Genomic DNA, 26,779 nt, shown 5'->3' on the forward strand with positions numbered 1-26,779 from the left:
AAAAGCTCCTCATTGAATATTGAGCATTCACGTAGAGTAGGCATTAAGCAGATGACACTTTTGTTTTCTGCAATGTTCTTGTATATCTTCTCTGCAACTATTTCTTCCTTTGGAAATAAATTATGTAGCAGCCGAGTCTGTAATGCTTTTTTGCCAGCTTCTGTGAGTAGTCCAATCCTGATATTTTTCAGAATACTTCCATATTCTTCATCGTTTGCTTGCCTCATATTAGTTGTAAGTTCCTTGTACTCAAAGAAGGACCAAATATTTGTATTACCGATACTTCCCAATGACTTCTTCGTGTCTTCATGTGTCACAGTATTAAACACTGGTTGTCCTTTAACTGGAGTAAGTTGCAAAAGATCTCCAAAAACTATGACGTGTTTTCCACCAAATAACACGTCATAGTCTGTCTTCAAAATTTGCTGCATTCTTAAATGTTGTCTTTCCAAATTTTCTAAGTCTATAAATTCTTCTTGAGCTTGATTCATAGCTGTTTCCACTTCATTCATGGCTATTGATGCTTCATTTTCAACGATTGGTTGTCCTAGGGGATCTTGACTGTGTGTTCCTGAACTTTGGCTGTCCTGAGAACTGTCTCTAGCTATTTCTGCTGCAATTGTAGTTTCCTGTTCAATTTCTTCATTTAACATTTGCAGATAAGTTGTGAATGTATTGCATTGTATGCTGTCTTTGCAAGCATTAAATGAATCCTCATAGCTTTGAAATTCTCCCAGTAGTTCATCCTCTGTACGCCATGGTTTAAACAACTGTAAAAGAGCCAAGTAGTAAAATTCTTTCTTGTCGGTAGTGTCGCAACTCAGCTTCCGGTGATTTATCAAACTTCCTTTGGTTTGCTTCACCAAACATCCTTCTTCACCAACAACTTTATATTTTCCATTATTAATGTCTTCTGCAGCTTTCCGTGAATAAATGTAGTTCTGCAACACTTCATAGAGACACATGTTCTCCAGATGATGACTTCTCTTGGGATAATATGTGTCCAACATGTTTGTTTTCAATATATCTGTACTTTCTGGGTCATTCTCGGCCAAATATTCTATTTCTCCAACAGATTTCAGTACCCGATTTCTCATTGCTGCAAGGCCTAAACTTGCCCAAATTATTCTTCTTGACTTCGAGTAGAGACTTGCAGAAGATAACCTATCTGAACATTCGTAGGATCCAATTTCTCGATGCGATAACATCTTCAAACTGAAACTGTACAGCTTCTTACTGACAGTCTTCTCGTGAGAAATCTCTTCCCACATTTCCTTCAATTCTGTTTTTTCTGATTTCGTAATGTAAGACGTTACATATCGTGCAACAGCAATGGAATTGTCAGCTACATACTGTATATCCATGTTAGCGTTCCACATGGATAAAATGACTGGGTTGTAGTCATTTATATTTTTTGATTCTTCTTTTCTTTTAAGGTTGTAGGTATTCTTAGGTGATTTTCTTGTGATAGTATGTCTCACAGCTGACATAAAACTGTTTACTCTTCCATTTGAAAGAACAGGTCTAGGAAATCCAAATCGACATTTAGTGTAGTATTTTTCTTTGCTCTTGTATTTCCGTCGACAGTATTTTCCACACCGATGACTTTGGAAACGTAAAACTTGCTCCTTTAACTTGTTCTCTTCTGTGCTTTTTGGTATACCACATGTTGCATATTCTTCAATGTAAGATAACACTGCTTCATCAGTATCTGTTCCAAACTTTGGGGCATCCTTGATCCACAACAGCATATGAATATGAGGAGCACCTCTTGCCTGGTACTCTTTTCTCCAAAAGAAATCCACTACTTCTCCAAGGGGTGGATTTTTTTTATTGCAGATGAAGGACATCATAGCCTCAAATCTATGATTGAAATATCTGCAAACATTAACCGGATCCAATGAGCACAGTTCTCCTGCTGTCTTGTATTCAATGTTTTTAATGTTTGAATTGGCCTCTCGTAGAAAATCCAGTAAATCATCCCAAGCGTACTCGGCACAGCTTAGGGTAAGGAACCATGTTGGTGTTCCTAAATTGCGTAACATGCATTTTAGTTCACCATGGCGTCGGTACCAATATTCATTTGTCCCACGCTGACAAGCCATCAGATTGATCAGTTGTGTTTCCAAATGATCATCTCGGTGCTGCACTTTCTCCATAAAATCCTTAGCAGACACATTTTGTAAATGTACTCCACTTTTTAAAATGTGATTTACTGCATAAGACAGTGCAGACAAGTCGCTTTCAAATAAAAGATGAAACAAATAAGGAATACTTTGTCGAAATCTGGGATCTTCAGCATATAGTCTTGTAGTCCGATACTCTGAAGCTGGAATCTGTTCTGGACGTTCATCGTATCGTCCTCCTTTTCCCGTAGGAAACAGCTGGGGAAAACATCGAGCTTCCAAGCTCTCCTCCCATACACTCACGGGAGTTCCTTTTGCTTTCTTCATCTGAAAGAGATCAATATTGTCTCCCATAACTTCTTTCGAATGAAGAGGATGTATGCTAAAATGTTCATAAATTTCTTCTTCCTTTGTCTTGTCCACTTTTTCAATTTGTCCAGTTGGTGTTTCTGTGTCTTCTTGAAAATCTTCGTCTTCTTCTTCTTCTTCTATATAAATTGATTCATACCATTTGTTATTTTTTTTCAAATACAAATTTGCTCTTTGTACTTTCCGCACATCTACCAGCTCCTGCCAAATCTTCTTATTCTTTGTAGGTACACCATTAACCAGAATAATTAATGGTTCAGTTTCCAAAGTATCCGCATCAATAGTTTCCATATTTTTTTTCAAATCCAAGGGCAAATACACCACTCTACCTTTTAAACCTCTCAGTAAATCTGAAGGAGGTAATTTACCAGTTTTGGGCTCCATACGTACTATGGTCTGGAACGGATGAACACATTGAATGAGTATAGACTCATATGTATTTAATTCAGAAAGTTCAGCAGGAATAGCATCCAATTCTAAATTATTATGTACAGCTCTGGTCGGCATTCTATTTTCCTCTAACTTGTTGTAACAGTATTTACAAATACGCTGATCTTCACCCAATTCAAAACAATTTTCAAGAAATATATATGTGGCAAAATCCATCCACTTATAATTATCTTCATTTTCACTCTTTCTGTAGAGATCAACATTCCTAGTTTGTTTTCTATAATGAGTTTTGCGGCAACAAATACAAGTAACATTTGGTCTTTCATTAGAGACTATTGCAAATTTTGTTATGTGATCATTAAATGTCTTACTTACAGAAGGTTCTACATTCTCTTCCACTTCTTCCTCATTTACTGTGTCCTTCTCTGCACTGTTTTGTTCAGGACCAAAGTAACAAAACTGAATTTCATCAACAACCTTCTCTACATCTGATACCGTTCCTCGGAACAGAGCCCTATTCAATTCATTTAACTTTATTGCTGGACTTTTGGCAAAATACAACCGTCTCACAAACTTTCTCATTTCAGTATGATGAACAGCCAGCATCCTAAAATGATGGAAAACACTATTGCACACTTTTCTAGATAGACAAGCCAGAGAATGACCCTGCAAACCAGTATTCTCTCTCACTCTGCATGGATCCAGACTTTGAAGCACCTTAATCTTCTGTTTTACACTTTTTTTACTATATTCTCTTAGAAACTCTCGAAATCTGTCAATAGATTCCTGACGCACAGTGCAAATACTACTACAATTCCAAGTGTACACTGGGGCTTTAGGACGTCTCCCCATTGCCTCATCTGCCATCACTTGTACCTCATCTCTTGAAACCATTATCTCCTTCTCCATTATGCAACCATTTTTTACTTCGTATGAACGACCTCTGGTGTCAACTGCATGCAGCAAACTATTACTTTGAAAATAGCTCTCTTCATTAAAAAAAGGTTCACTACTTGAACTATGCATCCACTTTCCTAAAAACACTTTACAAAAGTTTGTTCTGTTCACTACTTTTTTGCTTTTGCTTTGTGATTTCAGTACATTAACCATTTTATCTAATGTACGCATCCTATTCAAAATTAATATGAATAGTTTCCTTTTTAATTCTAATGCTTTTGCTGCAATGGCTTCAATTTCTTTTTTTCTCTTGTAATATTTTGCCTTTTGCTTATATTTCTTCACATCCTTTATCAAATTGGACATAACTCTTCTCTGAAACATTTTTCTACGTATCTCTTTAAACGCTGTTTTTCTGTTTATGTAAAACTTTTCAGTTGCAGAAGGTATATTTGCATTAACTAAATTCTCAATTTTTTGCTGTTCTCTTCGTTTTGTTACATTCTTACCTGGACAGACATTTTGTACATTTTTCTTTGTTTTGAATATTTTTTTAAGAAATTCTTTTTTCTGCTTACCAGAAGATTTTTTCTTTTTCCCAACATGAGCATCTTCTACTAACTTTGGTCCTCCAGTTGTCTTCAAATATAGTTTTTTTTTAGCGTTTTTTGAACTCGAGATTTTGTAGGCATCTTAAATTTTGTTCACTGTTCTTCAGCAATACCTGAAAAAAACTAAAAAAAAATCCTTTATTGTATTTAAATATATTACTACATTTCTTTTCACAATAGTCACAAAACAAAATTTCTTTGCCAATTTGAATGCACACAAACTGCTCTTTTTTTTGGGCAAGTGAAAATCTCTTTTACAAACTGTCACATTATGAAACCACTTTTCAGATTTTTTAAAAAGCCCATGTCCAGAGTGCTACACTCCAGCAAGGGCAACCAGCCTTAGTGAAGCTCAATGTATTTGCATTACAGACTGAAACCTGAAAACCCCACTCGCTTCTAAATACTGTGCATGACTATACACGGCAAGCACATGGGTGTGTGCTAAGACTCTGCTTCTTCCCCCAAAAATTCGCTCCCCCTTTCCATCTAATGCAACTGTGAAATCACCAGAGCAAGACGCAATAAATCTCTGCCTATAATTCCTCTATACACACAGAGTCATTTTTTCACATTAGTCCCAAAACGAAATTTCTTTGCCATTTTTAAAGCACACTTACTGCTCTTTTTTTTTTCGGGGCAAGTGAAAATCACTTTTTACAATTGGAAATCACTTTTACAGACTGACACATTATGAAACCACTTTTTTTGATTTATTTAAATGCACATGTCCAAGCTGTTTTTTCAGACCACCACCATGTGTATTCTCTGTGACTGCCTACACTCCAGCAAGGGCAACCAGCCTTAGTGATGCTGAATGTATTTGCATTACAGACTTAAACCTTAAAACCCCACTCGCTTCTAAATACTGTGCATGACTATACATGGCAAGCACATGGGTGTGTGCTAAGACTCTGCTTTTTCCCCCAAAAATTCGCTCCCCCTTTCCATCTAATGCAACTGTGAAATCACCAGAGCAAGACGCAATAAATCTCTGCCTATAATTCCTCTATGCACACAGAGTCATGTTTTCACATTAGTCCCAAAACGAAATTTCTTTGCCATTTTTAAAGCACACTTACTGCTCTTTTTTTTTTCGGGGCAAGTGAAAATCACTTTTACAGACTGACACATTATGAAACCTTTTTTTTTAATTTATTTAATTGCACATGTCCAAGCTGTTTTTTCAGACCACCACCATGTGTATTCTCTGTGACTGCCTACACTCCAGCAAGGGCAACCAGCCTTAGTGATGCTGAATGTATTTGCATTACAGACTTAAACCTGAAAACCCCACTCGCTTCTAAATACTGTGCATGACTATACATGGCAAGCACATGGGTGTGTGCTAAGACTCTGCTTCTTCCCCCAAAAATTCGCCCCCCTTTCCATCTAATGCAACTGTGAAATCACCAGAGCAAGACGCAATAAATCTCTGCCTATAATTCCTCTATGCACACAGAGTCATGTTTTCACATTAGTCCCAAAACGAAATTTCTTTGCCATTTTGAAAGCACACTTACTGCTCTTTTTTTTTCGGGCCAAGTGAAAATCACTTTTTACAATTGGAAATCACTTTTACAGACTGACACATTATGAAACCACTTTTTTTGATTTATTTAAATGCACATGTCCAAGCTGTTTTTTCAGACCACCACCATGTGTATTCTCTGTGACTGCCTACACTCCAGCAAGGGCAACCAGCCTTAGTGATGCTGAATGTATTTGCATTACAGACTTAAACCTGAAAACCCCACTCGCTTCTAAATACTGTGCGTGACTATACATGGCAAGCACATGAGTGTGTGCTAAGACTCTGCTTCTTCCCCCAAAAATTCGCTCCCCCTTTCCATCTAATGCAACTGTGAAATCACCAGAGCAAGACGCAATAAATCTCTGCCTATAATTCCTCTATGCACACAGAGTCATGTTTTCACATTAGTCCCAAAACGAAATTTCTTTGCCATTTTGAAAGCACACTTACTGCTCTTTTTTTTTCGGGCCAAGTGAAAATCACTTTTTACAATTGGAAATCACTTTTACAGACTGACACATTATAAAACCACTTTTTTTGATTTATTTAAATGCACATGTCCAAGCTGTTTTTTCAGACCACCACCATGTGTATTCTCTGTGACTGCCTACACTCCAGCAAGGGCAACCAGCCTTAGTGATGCTGAATGTATTTGCATTACAGACTTAAACCTGAAAACCCCACTCGCTTCTAAATACTGTGCATGACTATACATGGCAAGCACATGGGTGTGTGCTAAGACTCTGCTTCTTCCCCCAAAAATTCGCTCCCCCTTTCCATCTAATGCAACTGTGAAATCACCAGAGCAAGACGCAATAAATCTCTGCCTATAATTCTTCTATGCACACAGAGTCATGTTTTCACATTAGTCCCAAAACGAAATTTCTTTGCCAATTTGAAAGCACACTTACTGCTCTTTTTTTTTTCGGGGCAAGTGTAAATCACTTTTACAGACTGACACATTACGAAACCACCATGTGTAACTACAACAAAAACAATTCCCATTTCTATTATTCATTTCTTAAGTTACCACATACATCCCCTCTCAAACTGTAAACTCACCTTTAAAATTAGTTAGTTGTGAAAGAAATGTGACACTCAAACAGCAGATTATCAGAGCCAGGATCTCTGTTGTGTTCACCTCTCTCCTCTCAGCAGAACCAGATAATGGCAAACTTTCCCTCTATTTTTCCACACATATACATGTAAGTTTCAAATCTCAGTCCTTCCCCCTTTTTTTCAAATGTAATCACACATTTCTATTGGTTGAAAACCAACCCTTTTCCAAAAGTACCCTTCCCCCAACTTGACTTCTGCCTAGTACCCTTCCCCCAACTTGACTTCTGCCTGCTACCATAGCAACAGCTCATGGAACACTGCTGTGTAGAGTTAGGTCAGAAGTTCGACACACAATGTTTCAATTCCACAGAGCAAGAGTGCTTGACTTTTCAAACCTTACAGCAAATCCATAGTACTGTTCTTTGGTTACACATTTTTCTGTACCAATACAAAACATGCTTCTATTAATTTACACATACAGCCTAGTTTTTATTCTAGAATGGTATGAAACAGCCAATCAGTTCTTTTTGTTTTGAAAAAAATATGTATGCCTCCATTTCCAAACTGTCTTTCTTTTCATATTGCCATTCTACTGAAAGACACCTCCTGAGTGCATCCAGTTCTCCTTTGAAGATGTTCACAGTGTGGATTGTAGGGCACAGCTATGTCTTCTGGAGTGAAAAGTTTGCAGAGAAAACAGGTATGGTGAGAGACCTTGCTTTGCCAAATGTAGACATTAAATGGATTGGTCAGAGAGGGTTAAAGTGGCACCAATTGATGCCATTGGTGAAATCCTTCATTCAAATCCAACACCCTGACCTCATAATAGTGCACTGTGGTGGCAATGACCTAGGCACTTTGACTGGGGTAGGTCTGGAAATGCTTATGAAGGACACCTTTGCACAACTGTTTACACTTTTCCCTAAAACTGCCTTTGTGTTTTCCAACATATGCCAAAGGCAAAAATGGAACTGGTCCAATCATTTCTGTCCGCAGATTGACAAAGCAAGAAAGCACGTCAACAAATCTGTTTCTGCTTTCCTCCGTGACTATGGTATGGGTGCCATTTACCACAACAACTTGCGTTATGACATGCAAGACATTTATAGAGGAGATGGTGTGCACTTCAATGATGAAGGGAACAGAGTCTTCCTCTTGAACCTTAGACTCTGCATCGGTACTTACTTGTAGGTACCACTAAAAAAATGACTTCATAAACACAACAGCTCTTTTTAGAGCTCCCTAATTTCTAAACTCTTAAATCTGCTTTTCATTTATTTATTTTTATTTTTTTTACCGTACGCTTACCGTAAGCTTACGGTACGCGTACCCCGTGATTTTTTTTAAAATCAATAAATGTTTTTTTTGTACTTTTCTGTCCTTCTTTGACCCCCTTACAAATGTTAGGGGGTCTGTAACTCTCCTCATTGCCCCCTTTCCTTGTTTTCTCTGTTTTTTTTCTGAGTGAAACACACAAAATGGCGGCCGCCGCTTCCTGGTTTCGGCCGATTCGAATGTTTACTAAGATCTATGGGCCAATCAGAATCTCCTTCGCGCACGCCATGTTTCTTCCGTACGCTTACCGTAAGCTTACCGTACGCGTACCCCGTGATTTTTTAAAAAAATCAATAAATGTTTGTTTTGTACTTTACAGTCCTTCTTTGACCCCCTCACAAATGTAAGGGGGTCTGTAACTCTCCTCATTGCCCCCTTTTCTTGTTTTCACTCTTTTTTTTTCAGAGTGAAACACAGAAAATGGCGGCCGCCGCTTCCTGGTTTCGGCCGATTCGAATGTTTACTAAGATCTAAGAGCCAATCAGAATCGCGCTCGCGCACGCCACCGTACGCTTACCGTAAGCGTACGGTAAGCGTACCGTAAGCGGGCTCAGATATATATATTGATTTAAAGGCTATTTTCTCAGAATCTACTGAACAGATTTACACCAAACCTACAAAAGGCACTTCCTTGACCTAGGGACTACCTCTCTGCCAAATTTTGAGTAATTCTGTTCAGCCGTTCGGGCTGTAGCTCGTTCTAAAGGTCCTATGGAAAAATGCATGGGAAAAACGCGTTTTGGGACCCCCCTTTTATCTCAGCCCCCGCTTGACGGATCCCCCCGAGACTTTCAGGGTAGGAGCGGAGCGTAGCGCCCCACCTATTTTGAGAAATTCGCGAGGATTCGTCGACCGGCGCCAAAGTTATTCAAAATAGAATGTTGAGGTTTTCCTATGGAAACGTGGTCCTAACTATAACTACCTACTGGCGACCGCCAGTAGGTAATATATATATATTGCAGCTCCCAAGACTCTCGTGAATCACACAGAGTTAAGCACTCACAGGAGGGGTTCTGTATCGATTATTCTTTTATTTCGGCAAAAATTAAAGTAGCAAGACAGACGCGTTTCGAATCGATCTTCATCAGTGTCTCGATGGCAAGACCGCGCGCCTACATTTAAATACAAATTACGTCATGTATTGCGCGACAGCGTGAAACATATTCACCTGACAGCCACTGAAACAGAAGATGGCTCAAATCCCACTTTTTACAATACTCTTGGGGCGGCCATCTTAGAATGATATATTCACTTATCATGTCCATGCAATTTAAGTCTCTTAATCAAAGAAGCCATGATGAAAGTAACAATCATATGAGAATAATTCATCAAATATTGCTGCATATTTAAATAAATCAACACATCGTCTTGAAAGAGGTATATACCATCATCATGCGGAAAACCGTATAACGCCATGTATTGGCCATGGCTCCCTATACATTCAAGGAGACAGGGGATGGACAGAAAAGGAAAAGAAAAGAAAAAGGAGAGAAGAGATGGGAAACAAATGTGGGACAGACAATGAAATAGAGAGGTGAAGACAGTATAACATTAGTAAGCATCACATGTAGGGATTTCAAACTCATTTCCATGATTCATGTATGTGTGAGATCAAGATATCTCCAATGTTAAAACTGATCAAAAAGAAACTTGACATACATTCATGTTTGTGTATTCTAGTTTACAGCTTAATTCATAATCCCTCAAGGTATGTAGTTCCATCTGTTTCTAGAACCAGAAAGTGTGCTCATCTGCCCAGGTGTACACTCAATTCTTCCCCACTGTTGAGACCGTGTGGGGCCTTTGTGTACAGATCTATAATGTAGCGGGATTCCAATCTACGTAGTCTTTGGACTCTGTCACCCCCCCTGATGTTTACGGGTACATGATCGAGACCAAAGTACTGTAGGAGGTCCCTGTTGCTATGGTGCATAGTGGCAAAGTGCCTGGCTACAGGGTAGTTTACATCATTCTTATTGATGGCGCGCTGGTGTTCCAAAATGCGCATTTTGACACTGTTGATAGTGCTACCGATGTATTTGAGCCCGCACGGGCAAATGAGACAATACACTACATGAGTGGTAGAGCAAGTGATAAATTTGTCTATGCGCCTTGGTTGCCTGACCCCTGGGATATTGTATGTGAGAACTCTCTTGCAGTTTTTGCAGGCTCTACACTTCCCGCAGGGGAAGAATCCGTGCAGGGCCGTGAGAGTACCCATGGGTTGTGGCAGGGGTGATAAATGGCTCTGCACCAATTTATCACGAAGTGATCTCGATTTCCGAAAAGTGATCATTGGTTCTTTCGGAATGTCCTTACCGATAACTGTATCGGTTTTAAGGATGTGCCAACTTTTTCTGACTATTCTCCTCAGTAGATTTGCATCATCCGAGAAGGTGGTTATAAGGCGAAATTTGCCCTCATGTTCAGCTATATTCCTGTTAGCTGTATTTTTATATGTCAGAAGTTGTTGTCTGGGTATTTTTCTCACTTTATTGAGTGTAGTAATCAAGTCTGTATAGTTATAACCCCTAGCTTGGAATCTCTTTATGCTTTGGATTGCTGCTTGTTCAAAGTCAACTTCTCTTGAGCAGTTCCGTTTTAGGCGAAGCAGCTCGCCATACGGGATACTGCGAATAAGTGTGGATGGATGATTGCTGTGGGCGTGCAAAATAGAGTTGCCCGCAGTGGGCTTCCTATATAACTCGGTCTCGAGGACACCCTCTCTAGCAAACACCTTCAAATCTAGATAATTCACCGTTAGGGAACTGATCTCAGATGTGAACCTGAGATTGAGTTGATTGTTATTGAGCTCCGATATGAATGTCCGAGCCTCGTCTGGTGACCCCCCCCATACCAAGAAGAGGTCATCTATGTACCTGTGCCATGCTATCACATAGTTGGTCCATTTACTCATATGGTTGCTAAGGGCGACCTGCTCCTCCCACCAGCCTACGAAAAGATTTGCATAGCTGGGAGCGAAGCAGGTCCCCATGGCAGTCCCAGACAACTGTCTATAAAGTTGTTCTTGAAATAAGAAAATGTTATTAGACAGGCAAAATTGGATAAATTCCAGGAGCATGGTATTGTGCTCAGAAAATTTCAGAGGTCTTTTCGCTAAAAAGGTGTGCTTCTGCCTCTAGCCCTTGGCTGTGTTCGATGCATGTGTACAGGCTAGTAATATCCAAAGCAATTAGTTGGTATGTAGGTTCCCACTTGATCTCCTTGATATGCATAATGAAATCAGTAGTGTCCTTGATGTACGATTTCAGCTTCAACACCAGTGGAAAAAGGAAGGAGTCAATATATACAGACATGTTCTCGGTAAGACTTCCTATAGAGGAAACAATAGGTCTCCCAGGCGGGTCGTTGGTGTTTTTGTGGATTTTTGGCAACTGGTAAAAAGTTGGTGTAATGGGGTCCAAAGTGCGTAGAAAGAGAAATTCGTTTGTTCCCAACATGCCTCTATTGCGCCATTTCTCTAGTAGATTGTGATATTGTGTGATGCTTACGTTATACTGTTCAATATTGGTAGCTTCATAAACCTTCACGTCGTTCAATTGGCGGTGAGCTTCACGACAGTATTGTTCTCTTGTCAGTAATACAATGTTCCCTCCTTTGTCGGAGGGTTTGCACACTATTTGTTCGTCCTTTGATAAATCTTTCAATAGGTATCTTCATTTTCCGTGTGAATTTGAATAAGTCAATACGTGTTTGCGTATATTCCATGTGGTTATTAGGGCAAAAGGAAAGTCCCAATTTGAGGGCGGACTCTTCGGCGTTCGTGAGTACTCTCGGTGTCAGGTTCACGATGGTTAGGTCGTCAACATCATTTACCATCTCCTGCCTCTGTTGTTCCGTGACCCACGTGTCGTTGTTTTGCCCCTTCCTCTTCCTCTTGCCCTTCCAGCCGCTCCTTCTGGTCGGTCTTCGTTTTCGGGTGGTTTGCTCTTGCCCCCCCTTATATATATATATATATTATAATAAATTTCAAAGCAGCAGTAGGCAAGCGGTTCGTGCGGCAAACATTCTCTCGAGCAATGTCTTTCCTGGAGTTAAGGGAGTGTGCGACAAAGAAAAGGAGCTTGTATTATTCTCTACCATCAACAAAGTATTACAAATGCCTCTGTAGGGCTCTAGGCTACACAAATAGGGATGCTATAGTTCAGCGGCGGTTCTTAACCTTTTGACTTCTGTGGACCCCTACTGAATTGTTACTGGAATCCGGGTACCCCCCTATTGAGTGATTTTTGGAAGTCGGGGAACCATGTCCTAAACAATGTTTTATGATTTGAACCTCAAAACAATACACACAGATAAAAAATAACTAGTATACACCATTCAAATGCTCAAATATTGAAACATTTTGTTTAATTTACAATCAAATATAGAACTTTTTCAATTTTGATACTTTATTTGTATATATTTTATTCATTTTAATATATTCATTTTGTAAAAGAATCGAGGACCTGCAGAGGTCCTTGACCACACCACAAGTTGAAAACCACTGGTATAGTGGGCATCTTCCGAAGGAGAAAAAAACCCACAAACAAATAGTTAATCGGGGTGATACAAAAAGTAATTTCCAAAGTAAATAGCCTTCGTCAGATTGGTATTGTCATCCTGGTAACTGACAATCATATGAAAATTTTGAGTAAACTTTCTTCACATTTGTTACATCAGAATCTGTATCCTCAAGTTCGTTTTCACTTGTATCCATCCATTCCTATCCGAGATCTTTGCTCCCTTTTTTAAAGATGAGCATGACACCCCTCGTTCAGGAAATTTTGATCAGTTGATGCATTTTAGAATACTCTCATCACAACGCAACCATAACTTTCAGTTCCCCTTGCATTGCAAATGTCATTACACACGGCATCCTTGATGACATACAGTATCCTTGATGATATATATGTGACTACATTGATTACACCACTTGTTATCACCATTGATATGACTGTTTGAACCATACCTTGTTACACCCGTTGATTTGCCTATGACATCGCAAGTGAAAACAACATTAATTTTTAAGGATGATGAAAAGCAATTTATAAAACATGTTTTTGTTGCTCTGCCAACTGTGTTTTTTATTTCCGATGAAGGTTGGCATTTTTGTTTAAAACAATACTTAAACGAATAGAATAAAGATTTTGTTTGAAATGCAAGAAAACATTTAAACAATGTATGGTGTCAGATTGTAGAGGACATACTATTGTGAAGTGGAATGTTCTTCTCCCTTCATTAAAGTCAGTTGTTTCTTATTTTGATAATTTTTCTTGTAATTTATATGCTCCGGATACATTTTTTTTTTATACTATCTCTTTTGTAGGTTAAATCTGTGGTCTCGTAAAAGTATTTTAACATTTTGTTTTTGCCTTTCATTTCATTTTTAGTTTTGATTCTTCGTAGCTTTTATTCTTTATTGTGGCACATAAAGACACTCAAGATGTCTGTATAGCTAGTGCTTTTATGTAGGTCTTAGTTTTATGGTCAAATTTTGTTTATTTGACTGTATGTCTTGGTATTTAACTAGCATTTAAATGGGTGTCACAGTGTGCCAGGAAGTCTGTGTGTGCATATGTAAATATTAGTGTATGTATGTTAGCAATCTGTAATGCTTATGTACCTGAGTGGCTATAAGTAACATTTACAATGTATGATATATTTTACTCCATATTCATGTTTTGCTTTACGACTTTATTATTTAATATGATTTTTAGAGTGTCTTAGATTTTTTCCTTCTAGTGTATTTTTTGATGCTTGAATGCTTTAAAAACAAATTGACTGAGAAGCGGTGTACAAATGTGTATTTCAGAGTATGGTTTGCATTGTGTCTCCATGCAAATGTTACTTTGTCACAGAGACTGATAGTTGTATTGCTAATAGTGTACCTGAGTGTGCCTCTAACTTTATTGCTGTACTCTCTGAATTTGAGCATGTGGTTTTGCACACATACCTGTTTCTATGTCTGCTTCTGAGTTTGACTCTCTGCCTATGTTATAAATAGTCTAGAGCAGAATTGTTGTGCAAACGGTGTTTGTGGCTCTGAATATGATGTTCTGCTTGGTGTATTTAAATGGCGTACTATGAATTTGTGTTCGTATGTGTTTCTGAGCATGTCTAAGCTCGCATGAATCTGAGACAATGGCGCTCTGCAGATGTTAATTATAATTAAGTTTTAAGCTTTTTTGTCTGATGTATATGTTGATTTGTGTTATGTCATCACCTATTGCATCAGTAGATGCTGTGTGAAGTCATAGGCACTCAAATGGATCGTGCAAGTTATGGTTCAAGAAGTCATGTCAATGATATCATAAGTGATGTAGTCCAGGTGGACCCATGACATCGGTGAATGTGTGCCATGACATTTGCAATGCAAAAGGAAGGCGAAGGTTATGTTTTTTACCGAGAGCCACAGCTGCAACTATCAAGACCGCCTGATCAATAACTCATTTTTAACCGTTTCTTTTTTTTAAAGACTACTTCAAAATGAGTATTAACACGAAATTTGTTTTCAGTGGGGATAGCATATGTTTCAAAATCAGCAATTTTTGTACCTGAATATTAATAAATATATATACCTTTTTTTTCTTCTAGTAATTTCAACCAAAATTCTACTGTACCTGCTTGCTAGTTGAAAAAAGAGACATTATTATTAACTCAACGTTAATATTTTGCTCTGACTGTGTATCTTGGCGAGTGTCAGTGTTTGAGATCTTGGACCTCTGTTGGACATATTGCCCACTTACCCTTAGTCTCCATTAGAGTCCTCAATTCTCTGTGATAGTTCTTGGATCTTTGTTGGCCAACCAATGGCTGACAGTGCCGTTTCTTTCATAAGTTTGCAGGCAGTAGCCCTGAGTGTATGTATGACTGAGCGCCAGTGTTCATGTTGTTGGACATGTGCCAGATGCAACCAGTTCTCACTGTACTTTCCCTCCTTCTTTGCCCTCAAATCTCGGATTGCTTCAATCCCTCACTATACTTTTGCTCCAGTTGGAGTGCTATCTCAAATCCCTCATTGTGGCCTTGAGTGTTGATGTGGGTGAGCGCGCAAACCTGGACCAGCGTTGGACATGCTCCATTGCACTATTTTTTGCTGCTGTTTGAGCGGTCCCACAAACCCCTGATTGTGGCCAGAGAGCGAACTTGGATATGCCTTTTATGCTGTTGCCTCTACTGGAGTGTTTTTTTCGAATCCCTGATTGTGGCTCTGAGGGCTTTCAACCAATTGCATTTTTTTTTTTGTGTGTTTTTTTTTTTTATTGCAACTATACCAAAGTGTCAGCCATTTAAATTCAACCTGGCACCTTTTGTAAACGCATATATCTTAAACAACTGGACAGATTTACACCAAATCAAATAATGCTGGCTTTAAGAATAAAGTTCTACACTCTTACAGGTTTGACGTAAATTCTACTTTTTGACACCATTCACTACAAGAGCTACCTCTGACCCTTAATTTATTTTTCTGTAGACGGATCACCATGGAATTTGCCACTATGAAAGATAGCTGCCAGAGTTGATTGTCAGCTTTCATGCAAATCTGTCATCCGGATCCAAAGTTATAAGCAAAGCAAAAGATGCCTCTTTCAATGGAAAGTTAGGCTGAAATATAACTAACTACATAGTAGCTATGGTACGTTAGACTTTCCATTTAAAAAACGTTTTTTGGTTTGCTGATAACTTTGACGCCATATGACAAATGTGCACAACTTTCCAAAAAACAGTGCTCATCCATTTGGGTTATCATGGTAAGCTGTGTGTAGATCTGTTAACCAAGGGGCAAAAGGAGGGGATGGAAATATTTCTCTCTCTCTCTTGATAACTTTATTTCGGTCAAAGACCATAAAAGTGCAAATAAAATACATACAGAGCACAAAAGATTAAAACAATACAAAACAACAATTGTTAAGAACAAGAATTAAACTCAAAAGGTATCAGAAGAAAAAATAAAAACAACCATACTCAATCACATATGTTATACAAAGATTTGCCTTCTGCGCCACATGCCATGTAGGAAGCGGGATACAGAAAAGACAACAAGGGGATGAGTATCGAAAGTCAAGACCCGACTGGCCTTCGCACAATGGCGAAATCCAAAGTTCCTACATAGTGGGATTAGCCAACATTTCCTTATTTTAACATATGCAGGACAAAAATACATAACGTGGGGAACGTCTTCACGTTTATGGTTACATACAGGGCAAGCTTCCCCATCTGATTTGGACCATTTAGAGGTAAAAGACCTAATGGGCAGGCTACCATACCTTAGTTGGAGATACAACTTCCTCTCTAGGGGAGGTTGTATTGCATCTAGGAATTCCTCGAATCGGAGTTCCATTTTTACTAGGAGGAACTCAGCGGACAGCCTGCCCAGGGTTGCCGATGTTTGCAGGGCTAACAGATTCTGCCTCCTCAACTGGGTTTGTAATTCCAATTTCGGCAACCTCGGATAAGACAGCTCAGGTGTCTCCCAAAGTTGTGGGATACCTACCCTCTTACTAAGAGCCCTAATATGGAGCAACCATGGAATATTTTTACTTTTTAGCAAGGGCCAAATCTCCAAAAACTCTGCTCTATAGGGAGCCAATTCAGGGACAGACCACAGCCTCTTCCAATAGAGCAAAGGTCTTGCAGCTACAAGCTCCTCTATCGACTCCAGCCCCAGATCGAATCGCAGAGGAATGAGTGGTGTACTTAGAGGTAATCCTACCAAATTCCTCATAAAATTCTGCTCCACCCTCAATAGATTAGATGTATTTTTATGGCCCAAAATTCAGCGTCGTAGATTGAGGCCATTCTAGCTTGGAGTCGAAAGATTTCAAGGGCCGGGGCAACCGGTTTAAGATCAGATATTCTACGAACTTTGCTAATGCCCCCAATTATTTGTGTTAGCTTGAGGGCCGATTTGGAAATTTGAAAGCCCCAATCAAAATTCTCCGTTATGGTTATGCCAAGGTAAACAAAGGTTTTGACCCTCTCCAGGGAAATACCATTGAGGACAGGGTTCGGGCATGTTTGCCTCGGGGGATTGAAGAACATAAACTTGGTTTTATCCAAGTTAATCTCCAATCCCCGCGAAGCACAGCATGCCGCGAAGCCGTCCAGAATACGCTGAATGCCCGATGATGTTTTGGATAACAACAGAGTGTCATCCTCAAACATCAGAGCGGGCACTCTCCCATTAGCTAGTCTAGGAGCATCATTGTCTATTATACCAGACAAATGATCTACAAGACCATTGATATAAAGACTAAATAGTGTTGGGGCCAAAACGCAACCCTGGCGTACTCCCTTCAAAACAGGGAAACGTTTTGGAAGGTCCCCATGCCTCCCGCACCTAACCCGGGCATAATTACCAGTATGTAGTCTAATTAGTACGGCCAAAAGGTAGGGTGTGAGACCCAGATCTGTCAGGACCTTACATAGCTTATCCCTGGGCACAAGATTGAAAGCAGCCCACAGGTCAACAAAGACAAGGTAGAGGCTGCCACCCTCCACACTTGCCGTTTTCCAAAATAAAACCTGCAGGCGAAATATTTGGTCCAGGGTGGAAAGCCTGACCTAAAACTAGCCTGGAAGATTGTCAATACTTCATTCTCCTCCATCCAACCCAAAATCCGATCCAGAATAATCCTGCCCATTAGTTTTTGAGTTGTATCTATAAGGCTAATGGGCCTATAGTTCGATGGGGATAACGGACAACCCTTCTTATAAATGGGAACGATCTCAGCTCCGAGCCATGTCCCCGGCAAGTCAGTCCCTGATAAAATCTCATTAAACAAGACAACCAAATATGGGGCCCATATTTTGGACTGGGTACGAAATAGGTCTCCTGGCAGTTTGTCCAAACCAGGGGCCATATTGGGAGATAACCTTCCTATTGCTAACTCAACCTCCTTCAGGGTAATAACCTCGTGCCATTGAAGATGGCACACTTCCCCCAACCTCATTATGTTCCCTCCTCTGCCGGCCGCCCAAGGCCCCCACCAATCGATACTCATGGCGGGAGCCCGGGGAGGCCGGCGGGTGAGGCACCCCGTCTTCCCCATGTTCCAAAACAGCCAACCCCATCTGATATAATCTCTAATTCGACGCTAGCATATAGAGCTTCAAAGTGTGCCTCCCACACTGTGGATGCTATATTGGGGGCGCATACCCGGTCGCCCCCGCCAGTGCCTGTAGCAACAATGGCCCAAAAGGATTTGGTGTCCCTGCGCTTAAGTGCAGATCCGAGCTCCTCCCACATCTTATCCTCCCAATCCTTCTTACCCCCTATGATTGCTTTTTTATAGAGAAGTCGAGAATTCTTTATACCTACTTTATCTTGGGCTTTAATTGATGCTAATAGCTCTTTTTTTGCCTTTCTACAGACGACATCGTACCAGGGGTGTGACTTAGCCCGCGGTGGGTTTACCACAACCGTGGAGCAAAGCACATCCACTAGCTCGTCTGCCAATTGCTTGTGAATTTTCACAGCTCTGCCCTTAGAGGCATCATCCCCCATTTCGAAAATCAATGGTATGGCTATATTATATATTTTAGCCCGTTTAGTGGGGGACTCCTGTAGATATGGCCATTTTACCCTACGTCTATTGTTAGCCATAATGTAGGGCGGGATTACACTAGTTGCTTCGGGCACCAAATTTGTCAGCCCAAAACTTCCAGCTTTCAATGTTAGTATGAGGGCATTGTGGTCACTATCATGTCTTAGTACCACCCTGAACTCCAGCAGCCTATCCCAATATTTTACTTCCATCATTATATAATCGATGATGGAAGATTGGCATAGCCTGTTAAACGTAGCTGTCCCGGGTCTATCAGGCTCCACCCGCCCATTGCACGCCCGCATTGACATTGTGAGAGAGAATGATTGTAATTGTAGGACCAATGGGGACCATGCCTTAACAGGGGGGATCTGTTGATCAGGAACATGCCAGAACTGATCTTCATCATCCTGTTCACCCTGCTCTGTACTCGCCAGGGGCTCACACTGGCAATTGAAGTCTCCTCCAATGACCAGAACCGTTGTTGGGTCAAGTGACTGTATAACATTTTTTAGTGCATCCAATGCAACAGACTCCTGCCCACTCTTAACTGGTCTTGAACAAATATTCAGTATAGCCACCTGGGGCCTATTTTCTGAGGTTAGAAGTACACATTGGACGTCTGGGGAGTTGGTAGGCATTTGTACAGCCCTGACACCCAGGTACGTGGCCACCCATATTGTAAGCCCACCCGATGGTCTCCCTCTACCCCCTGTTGTAGCCAGGATATCAAAGGTGGCAAAACCAGACATAGCGCTCTCCTCCAAAGCCCAGGATTCCTGCATTAAACAGATATTGTGCAAAGCCATGAAGGAATCCCACTCGGGCAACAACAATTTATTTTTCAGCCCAGCCACATTCCAGGACAAACTTTTTATGTTACCATCAGGTCTCACAGGATCGGATGGTGCTCGTTCCATGCCTGGGCGAATCCCGACACCTGGAATTAGATTTCTAGGCTCAGATATCTTTTCCTTGGTCTCACCACAAAGTGGTGGATCATTAGGGGCACTAGACTCCACAAGTTGTTTTGGTGCCCCCAATTGCATCCCATCTTCGGGGATACGAAGATGGTGTATTCTTGTGTTCACTAGTTCAGTGTTAGAATCCTTTCCCTCCACTTCATCGACTTGTTTATAAGTACTTTTAGCCATAGAAGGTATAGAGTAATGCCCCAAGGGGCGTCAGTCCACCAACTCCAAGGGGCTGAACCTATTTCTTTGAGGGAATAGGGAGAGTAAGGGGATATGTGGGCTTGTGCCCTCCCAAAATGAAATTCCCTGATGGGTACTAGAAGGTTCGTTGTAAGCGCCCTGCTGCCTAGAGCTCAGATCCCAACCTATTCTTCTGTGGGCAGTGGGATAAAAATATGAAAGAGGCAGGGGGAAGATTTGAGTATTCGACCAGATTGGCGATCCATTACATATGTGTTCTACGGCACATTTGTGCCTAAAATTTATAACCACACAATTTCCTGTCAGAGTTTTAGGTCCCGACCCAATCCAGTCGACTCTTCTAACAAATAGAATTTCTCCTGAAGAGCTAGGGGGAGAAGGCCTGTTGGTTCTTAACCAATGTATACGTTTATTTTTAAGGTCACTGTGATCCTCACTTTTCCCATATGCTAGGGGGGGATCCCCAATGAGGACCACAACATATGGCAGGGACTCAGGGGGTAGGTTAATGATGGGCAGCTTCATGGTATAACCCTTTGGTAGGCTATTTATACTACCTAAATCTTGTCGATCCGGGTTTCTTGTCCCCTTGTTAGACCCTCCCCTCAATGCTGTATTAGGGCCACTCACTACTTTCCCATCACTAGGCAAAGGCAGAACCGGTCCTGTGATTGGGTTACCTATTGCCTGAGAGGTTGCAAGTACAATGTTGTTGCTGTTACTATTGGACGAGGCCCGGGCACCATCGATTAATTTAGTGTTGTCAAGGGTTGAACAGACAGCAAGGTTCCCATCTGCTCCATTAGCAACTCGTATGGTAGGATTGGTGTTACTCGAGCTGAGTCCATTAACTTCTTTTACTATTAAGCTCACAGGTTTCGCCTTCCCTAGATCAATGTTATTAAGTGTGGAAACCAGTCTATCCAATCTGGATGCCAATGGTTTAATAAGTGAGCTGATAATCTGTTCGATATGGATCTGAAAATCAAGTAATAAGTGGATAATCCAAAGAGGGGTTCCTACAGGAGATGATAAAGGGCCGTCAACAACCTGTGTAGGTACAGTGGGGGGTGTATATTTTTTAGTTAATTTCTTTTGGATTTTACTTTTCTTGCTTTTGGGGTGAGATTTGGGTACCTTTTCCACTAAAACATGCGGGAGGGATTTGGACGGGAGTGGACTATTGGTAGTACTGATAGCGGCCTGGGCACAAGGTAGTTCAGAAAAGGATGTTGTAAGAAAAAAACTACAATCAAGGGGATTAACTGTGACTACAGAATTGTCCCCCACTTGTTGTAATGGGGGGCCAGCTGGGGTGATCGATAATCGCCTCTCCGTAATTTCTATTGCTGTCGCCACCACCCCTATCGTTTTTTGGAGCATCTTATCGATTGCTGTTAGACTCGGAAGAGGTTGAGTCGCGGCAACATGTTGTCTGGTCATCGGATAAGATTTATTACTATTTTTACCCATTGTGGCCATTGATACTAATGGGCTACTTTGGACAGAACAAGTCTCGTTCAAGGAATGTCCCCTTGCCACCCGCAAGATTTGTAAGCAGTATAGGCCAATAGAAAAATAAGGCAGCTATGATACTGGTTATATGTACCACAAAGACCCCTTTTGTCCGTCCAATGTACCTTTTGGGGTAATCCGCAATCCGATAACGGGGTGCAGATGTTAGAGGGCGAACCCGGCACGGCCTCTTCCGGCCTTTGACGGCCGTAGACGGCTCACCCTTTGCCCGAGCTTAGCCCGGCGCGTCCCGCGCGCGTCCTCACGGGACGAGGGACCAGGCGGGGCTTTATGCGCCTTCTGGCGCTTTGCAGTGACAGCGTCCGGTCCCAAAGGATCCTGGGGGATGAAGTCCTGGGCAACCAGACCGGCGGAGCCAAGCCCAGCCGGTCGTCTCAGCAGGAAGGAGCAGGATACGGAGCCAAGCCCGGCTGGAAAGAAGGTAGGGGACCCACGGAGCAGCGCCCGATAGATGTGAGGGCCAACCAAACAAACAAACAAAGGACTCGGCCCCAGGCGGGGCTTTATGCGCCTCCTGGCGCTTTGCAGTGACAGCTTCCGGCTTCAAAGGATCCTGGGGGATGAAGTCCTGGGCAACCAGACCGGCGGAGCCATGCCCAGCCGGTTGTCTCAGCAGGATGAGGAGCCAAGCCCGGCTGGAAAGAAGGTAGGGGACCCACGGAGCAGCACCCGATAGATGTGAGGGCCAAACAAACAAACAAACATATATTTCACATTTTAATTCCCATAGGAAGCTTTTTATTGGCGAATTAATTTTTGTGAACCCAAATAAAAATTAAATGAAGAACATGATTGGACGAGGGTGCCTATTCTCCCATTTCGGTTCTGCAGACATGAAGATTGATGACTGCAGCTTAAATTAAAGCACAAGCATTGGTAAAGCTCATAGGTCTCTTAGCTGTGTGTCTTCTGTGCACCATGGCTAAAATTGTAGGGAAAAAAAGCTCTATAAAATTTTTTATCAGCACTATGACGCGGGATGGTTAAAAAAAAAATTATGACATGGGACGAGGCAAAATGGACAATTGGGATGGTGATCGTTGAGTGGCAATATGGGCAGTAGGTGATGGCGATGCAAGGGAAGAAGCAACATGGCGGGCGGGGTAAGAGGTAAGAAGAAAAATAGAGAACCAGAGGGTTGAGAGGGTAGAAGGTAAGAGGCAGCACGGAACACAGGAGAGTGGAAGTTAGAAGGAAGAAGCTAAACTCCTGGGGATGGTTGCGGTGTGAGGGAAGAAGCAACACAGGGTTGAAGGGCAGAAGCAACATTTAGCAACATGTTGGGAAGAGGGGGAAAAAAGAAAAAATAGTACCTCAGTCGCAGCGGAGGAAGGACCCCAGTCAAGATGAAGAAATCTGTATTTGTTCCATGCTTCAGTGGGAAGAAGAGGAAGTGTAGCCGGCTTGCACTGCCAAGTAGGAGGAAGACTATAAGAGTGACAAGGTAGCCAACGAATTGTAAACTATGAGCATGCTCCAAGCCCATGTTGTATAAAGTATCTCTTGCAAGCAAGAGAGCATGAAGTGCGTATCCTGTCACAGTCGAGATGTAAAAATGGTGCAGTCACATTACTGTCCACACTTCCTGGGAAAAAACAATCATCTAGCCCTAAAGGGCCAGGGAGAGTATCCCCTGACCCCATGACTTAGGTGGAGGAGAGGGGCAAAAAGGACTGCCCTGATTTTCAAATAAAAAAAAAGCATTGTTATACTTGTGGGATTCGTGGACCCCAGGGTGGGTTCATGATCCTCTGCACGTCTACCGTTCTGCAGGCTATCTCGAAGTCTGTAGGCAGCAGGTGATGGCCAATGGCAAAGGGTTCATTGCGGGGCCCGGCTACACCACTGCCAAACAAACCAGACCTTAACCCCTTCGGTGCTCATGACGGAATGGTTCCGTCATGACCCACGGTTGAGCTGTGCTCATGACGGAACCATTCCGTCATGACCACGCCCGCGCAAGATTCCGTCAGCACAGCGGCGGAATCTGCGCAGCATCGAAGGGGTTAAAATTCTGTGCTTATGATCTCACAATATTTATACCAATAAGTAACAGTGCATAAAAGTTTGACCTAATTAAATAGCAATGCATACTCAAATCAATAAATAATATTAGATAGCTCTTTCATAGTCTTGTGATTATTTAGGACACTTGTAATTTATCAGTCACATCAAACTTGGGGTCATCGGTGTTGAATTTTGTGTTTTGACTCATGATTTGCGGGCCTAGCAACTTTAGGTTTTTATGCTTTACTTTTAACTAAAACTGCACTTTTAACTGTGCTTTTGTAAGTCCATTTCTGGGGGGGTTTAAGCATAAATTAAGGTGTTATAACCAAAGCTAACCATAACTTTGCTTTAACATTTGGTTTTTCCAGTGAAAACATATGTTTAGCTAGTTTTTTTTAAGCGAACGCTCGGACCCATAACTTTTTAGGTCTGGGTTGACAGCGGAGCTGTCTCCAGACCTCACGCGATCAGTAAACACAGAGGTTCCAGAAATTCTGGAGAAAAATGGGCTTTAGCTCTGGTCACATGTTGGTTCGCAAGAGTGCAGCTTTGATTCGGCAGAAGTCGTACACTGCCACGAAAGAGTGCTTATAGCACTCTGGCCCCCAAAGTGTTATGTGCACGCTTATGCTAGCCGACTTATCAAACCTAATAACATGCCAACTTAAAAGTGGAGTCCCTCCTTCCTCTATTAAACATCTAGGGTTATTGTATATGTTGCTAGTTTGTGCAAGAAAAAGGTAACTCTGAAATTTTGTGCAAATTTGGGCTATTTCTTTTTCATGTGGTGCTGATTCTGCACTGCATCTGTGTGACTCAGATTTCCTCCTCACCACACCCCCTCCTTAATCTGTGGAAGGTGGCCTGCCCACAGCAGCACTGCAGGTGATCATTCTTGGTTAATGAGCGAAAGCACTACCTGTGACTGCCCCTTCTTTGACCTCTCCTACTGCTCCTGTGACCCTGCTGGCCTGCCTCCCAACGTCTGTGACCAATTAGTGGTAACAACATATGCACTGGACAAGTGGGTGCACTCCTGTAGATCCCGATTATTTCTTTTACCCCTTGGCCTTTCAGGCTCACTCCCATTGTAATCCTTTTACTTCTGATCCACTCTGCCAGTGACATCACATGTACTCCTTGTCTCACCTGCTGGCAAGTTTAAATGTATTCTATTTTGTGGTTGTAGCATTATATATTCTGTTTGTTCTCCCTTCCTTTGCTCAGGTACTCTTAGCTACAAACGCTGAGCAACTAGTTATGGCTTGCCCGCTGCTCCTCCTTTCCCCACCAGGCCGAATGGCATTACCACTGCATGTTTGTACTAAAGTTATTGTGACCTGTGGTGAGTTGTAGGTGGCGTTCCTTAGGCCAGTGCAGGCAGTGGTTTAGGTCTAATTGCGGTACAGTGTGTGACGATGAGAGTTCCTCTTGGCTTGCAGATCTCTACATCCCACATGACCATTCTGCTGTTTGTCATCAGGCTTGCAAAAGACTACAGGTCCCACCATACGTTTTCCACAAGGCCTTGTGAAGATTAAGTTGCAGAATGCTTTCTCACCTCAGGAATGTCATCTACTTCTAGGAGCTTGATGCAACATTAATCCTCACTCCCACCATTATTCTTCTCCTAGACCCACCCTCCTTGTGACGGTGAAACACGTGCGGAAGATTGCATCCCATGCCATGGCCGACATACGCAGCTCGCGGGTGCACACCTGCTAAATGGCTGGAAGAAGGAAGAACCATGCTTGGTGAATGGGCACCACAGTTTGCTGGGACCTGTGGAGGTGGAGACTCTTCAGCATGTTGCTATTATCCATCCAGAGAAGCCCCTTCATCATTCTGCGCACATACCTGTCCCCATTCAGAGGTAAGGTTTGGTAAATCACTGCCTGTCAATAGTGACAATGGTATATTTGTTACAGTACAAAGTCTAATGCAACTACGCTATGAGTGTGCATTGTTATTTCTAAAGTTTACATTGTTTTATGCGTTGTTTTGCAGCACTGTAATTTATGTAATGATTATTTTAAAACTGTACTGTTTGGTTTTCTCCCACTACACACCGTGTGCATTAGACAGAATGCCTAGTATTATCTTGCTAACTACACTGCTCTAAGCCACATCTTGCCACCTCATAATTGCATCCCAATCAAGTTATCCCCGCTGCAACAGTACTCTTTAGACACAACCCAAAGAAGTCATGGTCTCATTGTCTCCGCTTTTGCCACATCAGCTGCAGATCTTTATAGTTTCTGTAGCCTACATAGTACCCCTCCTTAATAATTTACTGTAAGTGTTCCACACCTAGATGCACTCTACATGGCACTTTTTAAAACATTTCTTTTTTGTTTTTTAACAGTGTTAAAACAATAGTCAGTATTTCAATCTCATTACAAGTAAAATCATCTATATTCTTGAAAAATGCACTTGTTTTCCAAGGATTTGATATGATTGGTCTTGCATATCCTTCCGTGCTGTATCAGCAGACAGCATGTCTCACTAGTTTGCACTTAAACTAGATAATTCAAAAGACTCCTCCAAGATGAAAGGCTGCCCGACGCTGAGCAGATGAAAGAAACTGGAGAGTCCTTCAGCACCCACAGATCTGGATGTAATGCTCTATGAGGCTCCATAACCAGATCTACCCAGCCTCTGTCAAGTATAATGCAGTACTGAACAAAAATTAGTATATCCTGAACTTGCCGGCCCCAATCCAATATGACTTGTTTCTGAAAAAAACACGAAGGACTACCTAATACAAGACTGCATTTACAATGAGTATCCAGAACCTTACAGGGAGCTCAGTTTTCGGAAATTATCGGGTCTTGGAAATTGTAGCAATGTGCTATACAAATGCACCTAATATAACCTGAATCTTGGCGTGAAGGGTAGACCACTGGCTGTGGCAACCTCAGGCTAATAATGAACCCTCCTTTGTTTGCCTACGTCTTGGCATACACACCTATGTCACCCCATTTGTGAGCCCAGTGCCTTCGAAGTACAAACCCTATTCAAAGATCCTGTGTACACATATAGTCCATGTACTCGCTGTCTTTGACTTTTTTACTGATAACTAGCACTGCTCTACGGGATCTCTATAGGCAATGACTATAGACAAGTCTTATTATTATACCTATGTACAGTCTGGAAAAATGGTCTGGGTAGGTCACTTCAAGAGGTA

At 41.6% G+C, this 26,779-nt stretch overlaps 1 protein-coding gene across 2 annotated transcripts in view; it reads left to right on the top strand.

Annotated features, from left to right (window-relative positions):
• Nucleotides 1–26,779, top strand: part of SLC2A4RG (SLC2A4 regulator) — a 225,682-nt gene that overhangs the window by 46,621 nt on the left and 152,282 nt on the right. For both annotated transcript variants that reach the window (XM_085619616.1, XM_085619617.1), the window contains exon 2: nucleotides 25,227–25,465. In XM_085619616.1, the coding sequence (XP_085475742.1) occupies nucleotides 25,227–25,465 (239 nt within the window). The remainder of the gene's footprint in view (nucleotides 1–25,226; nucleotides 25,466–26,779) is intronic.

Source organism: Triturus cristatus, chromosome 7 (assembly GCF_964204655.1).
Source record: "Triturus cristatus chromosome 7, aTriCri1.1, whole genome shotgun sequence".
In the NCBI taxonomy this organism is placed as follows: Eukaryota; Metazoa; Chordata; class Amphibia; order Caudata; family Salamandridae; genus Triturus; species Triturus cristatus.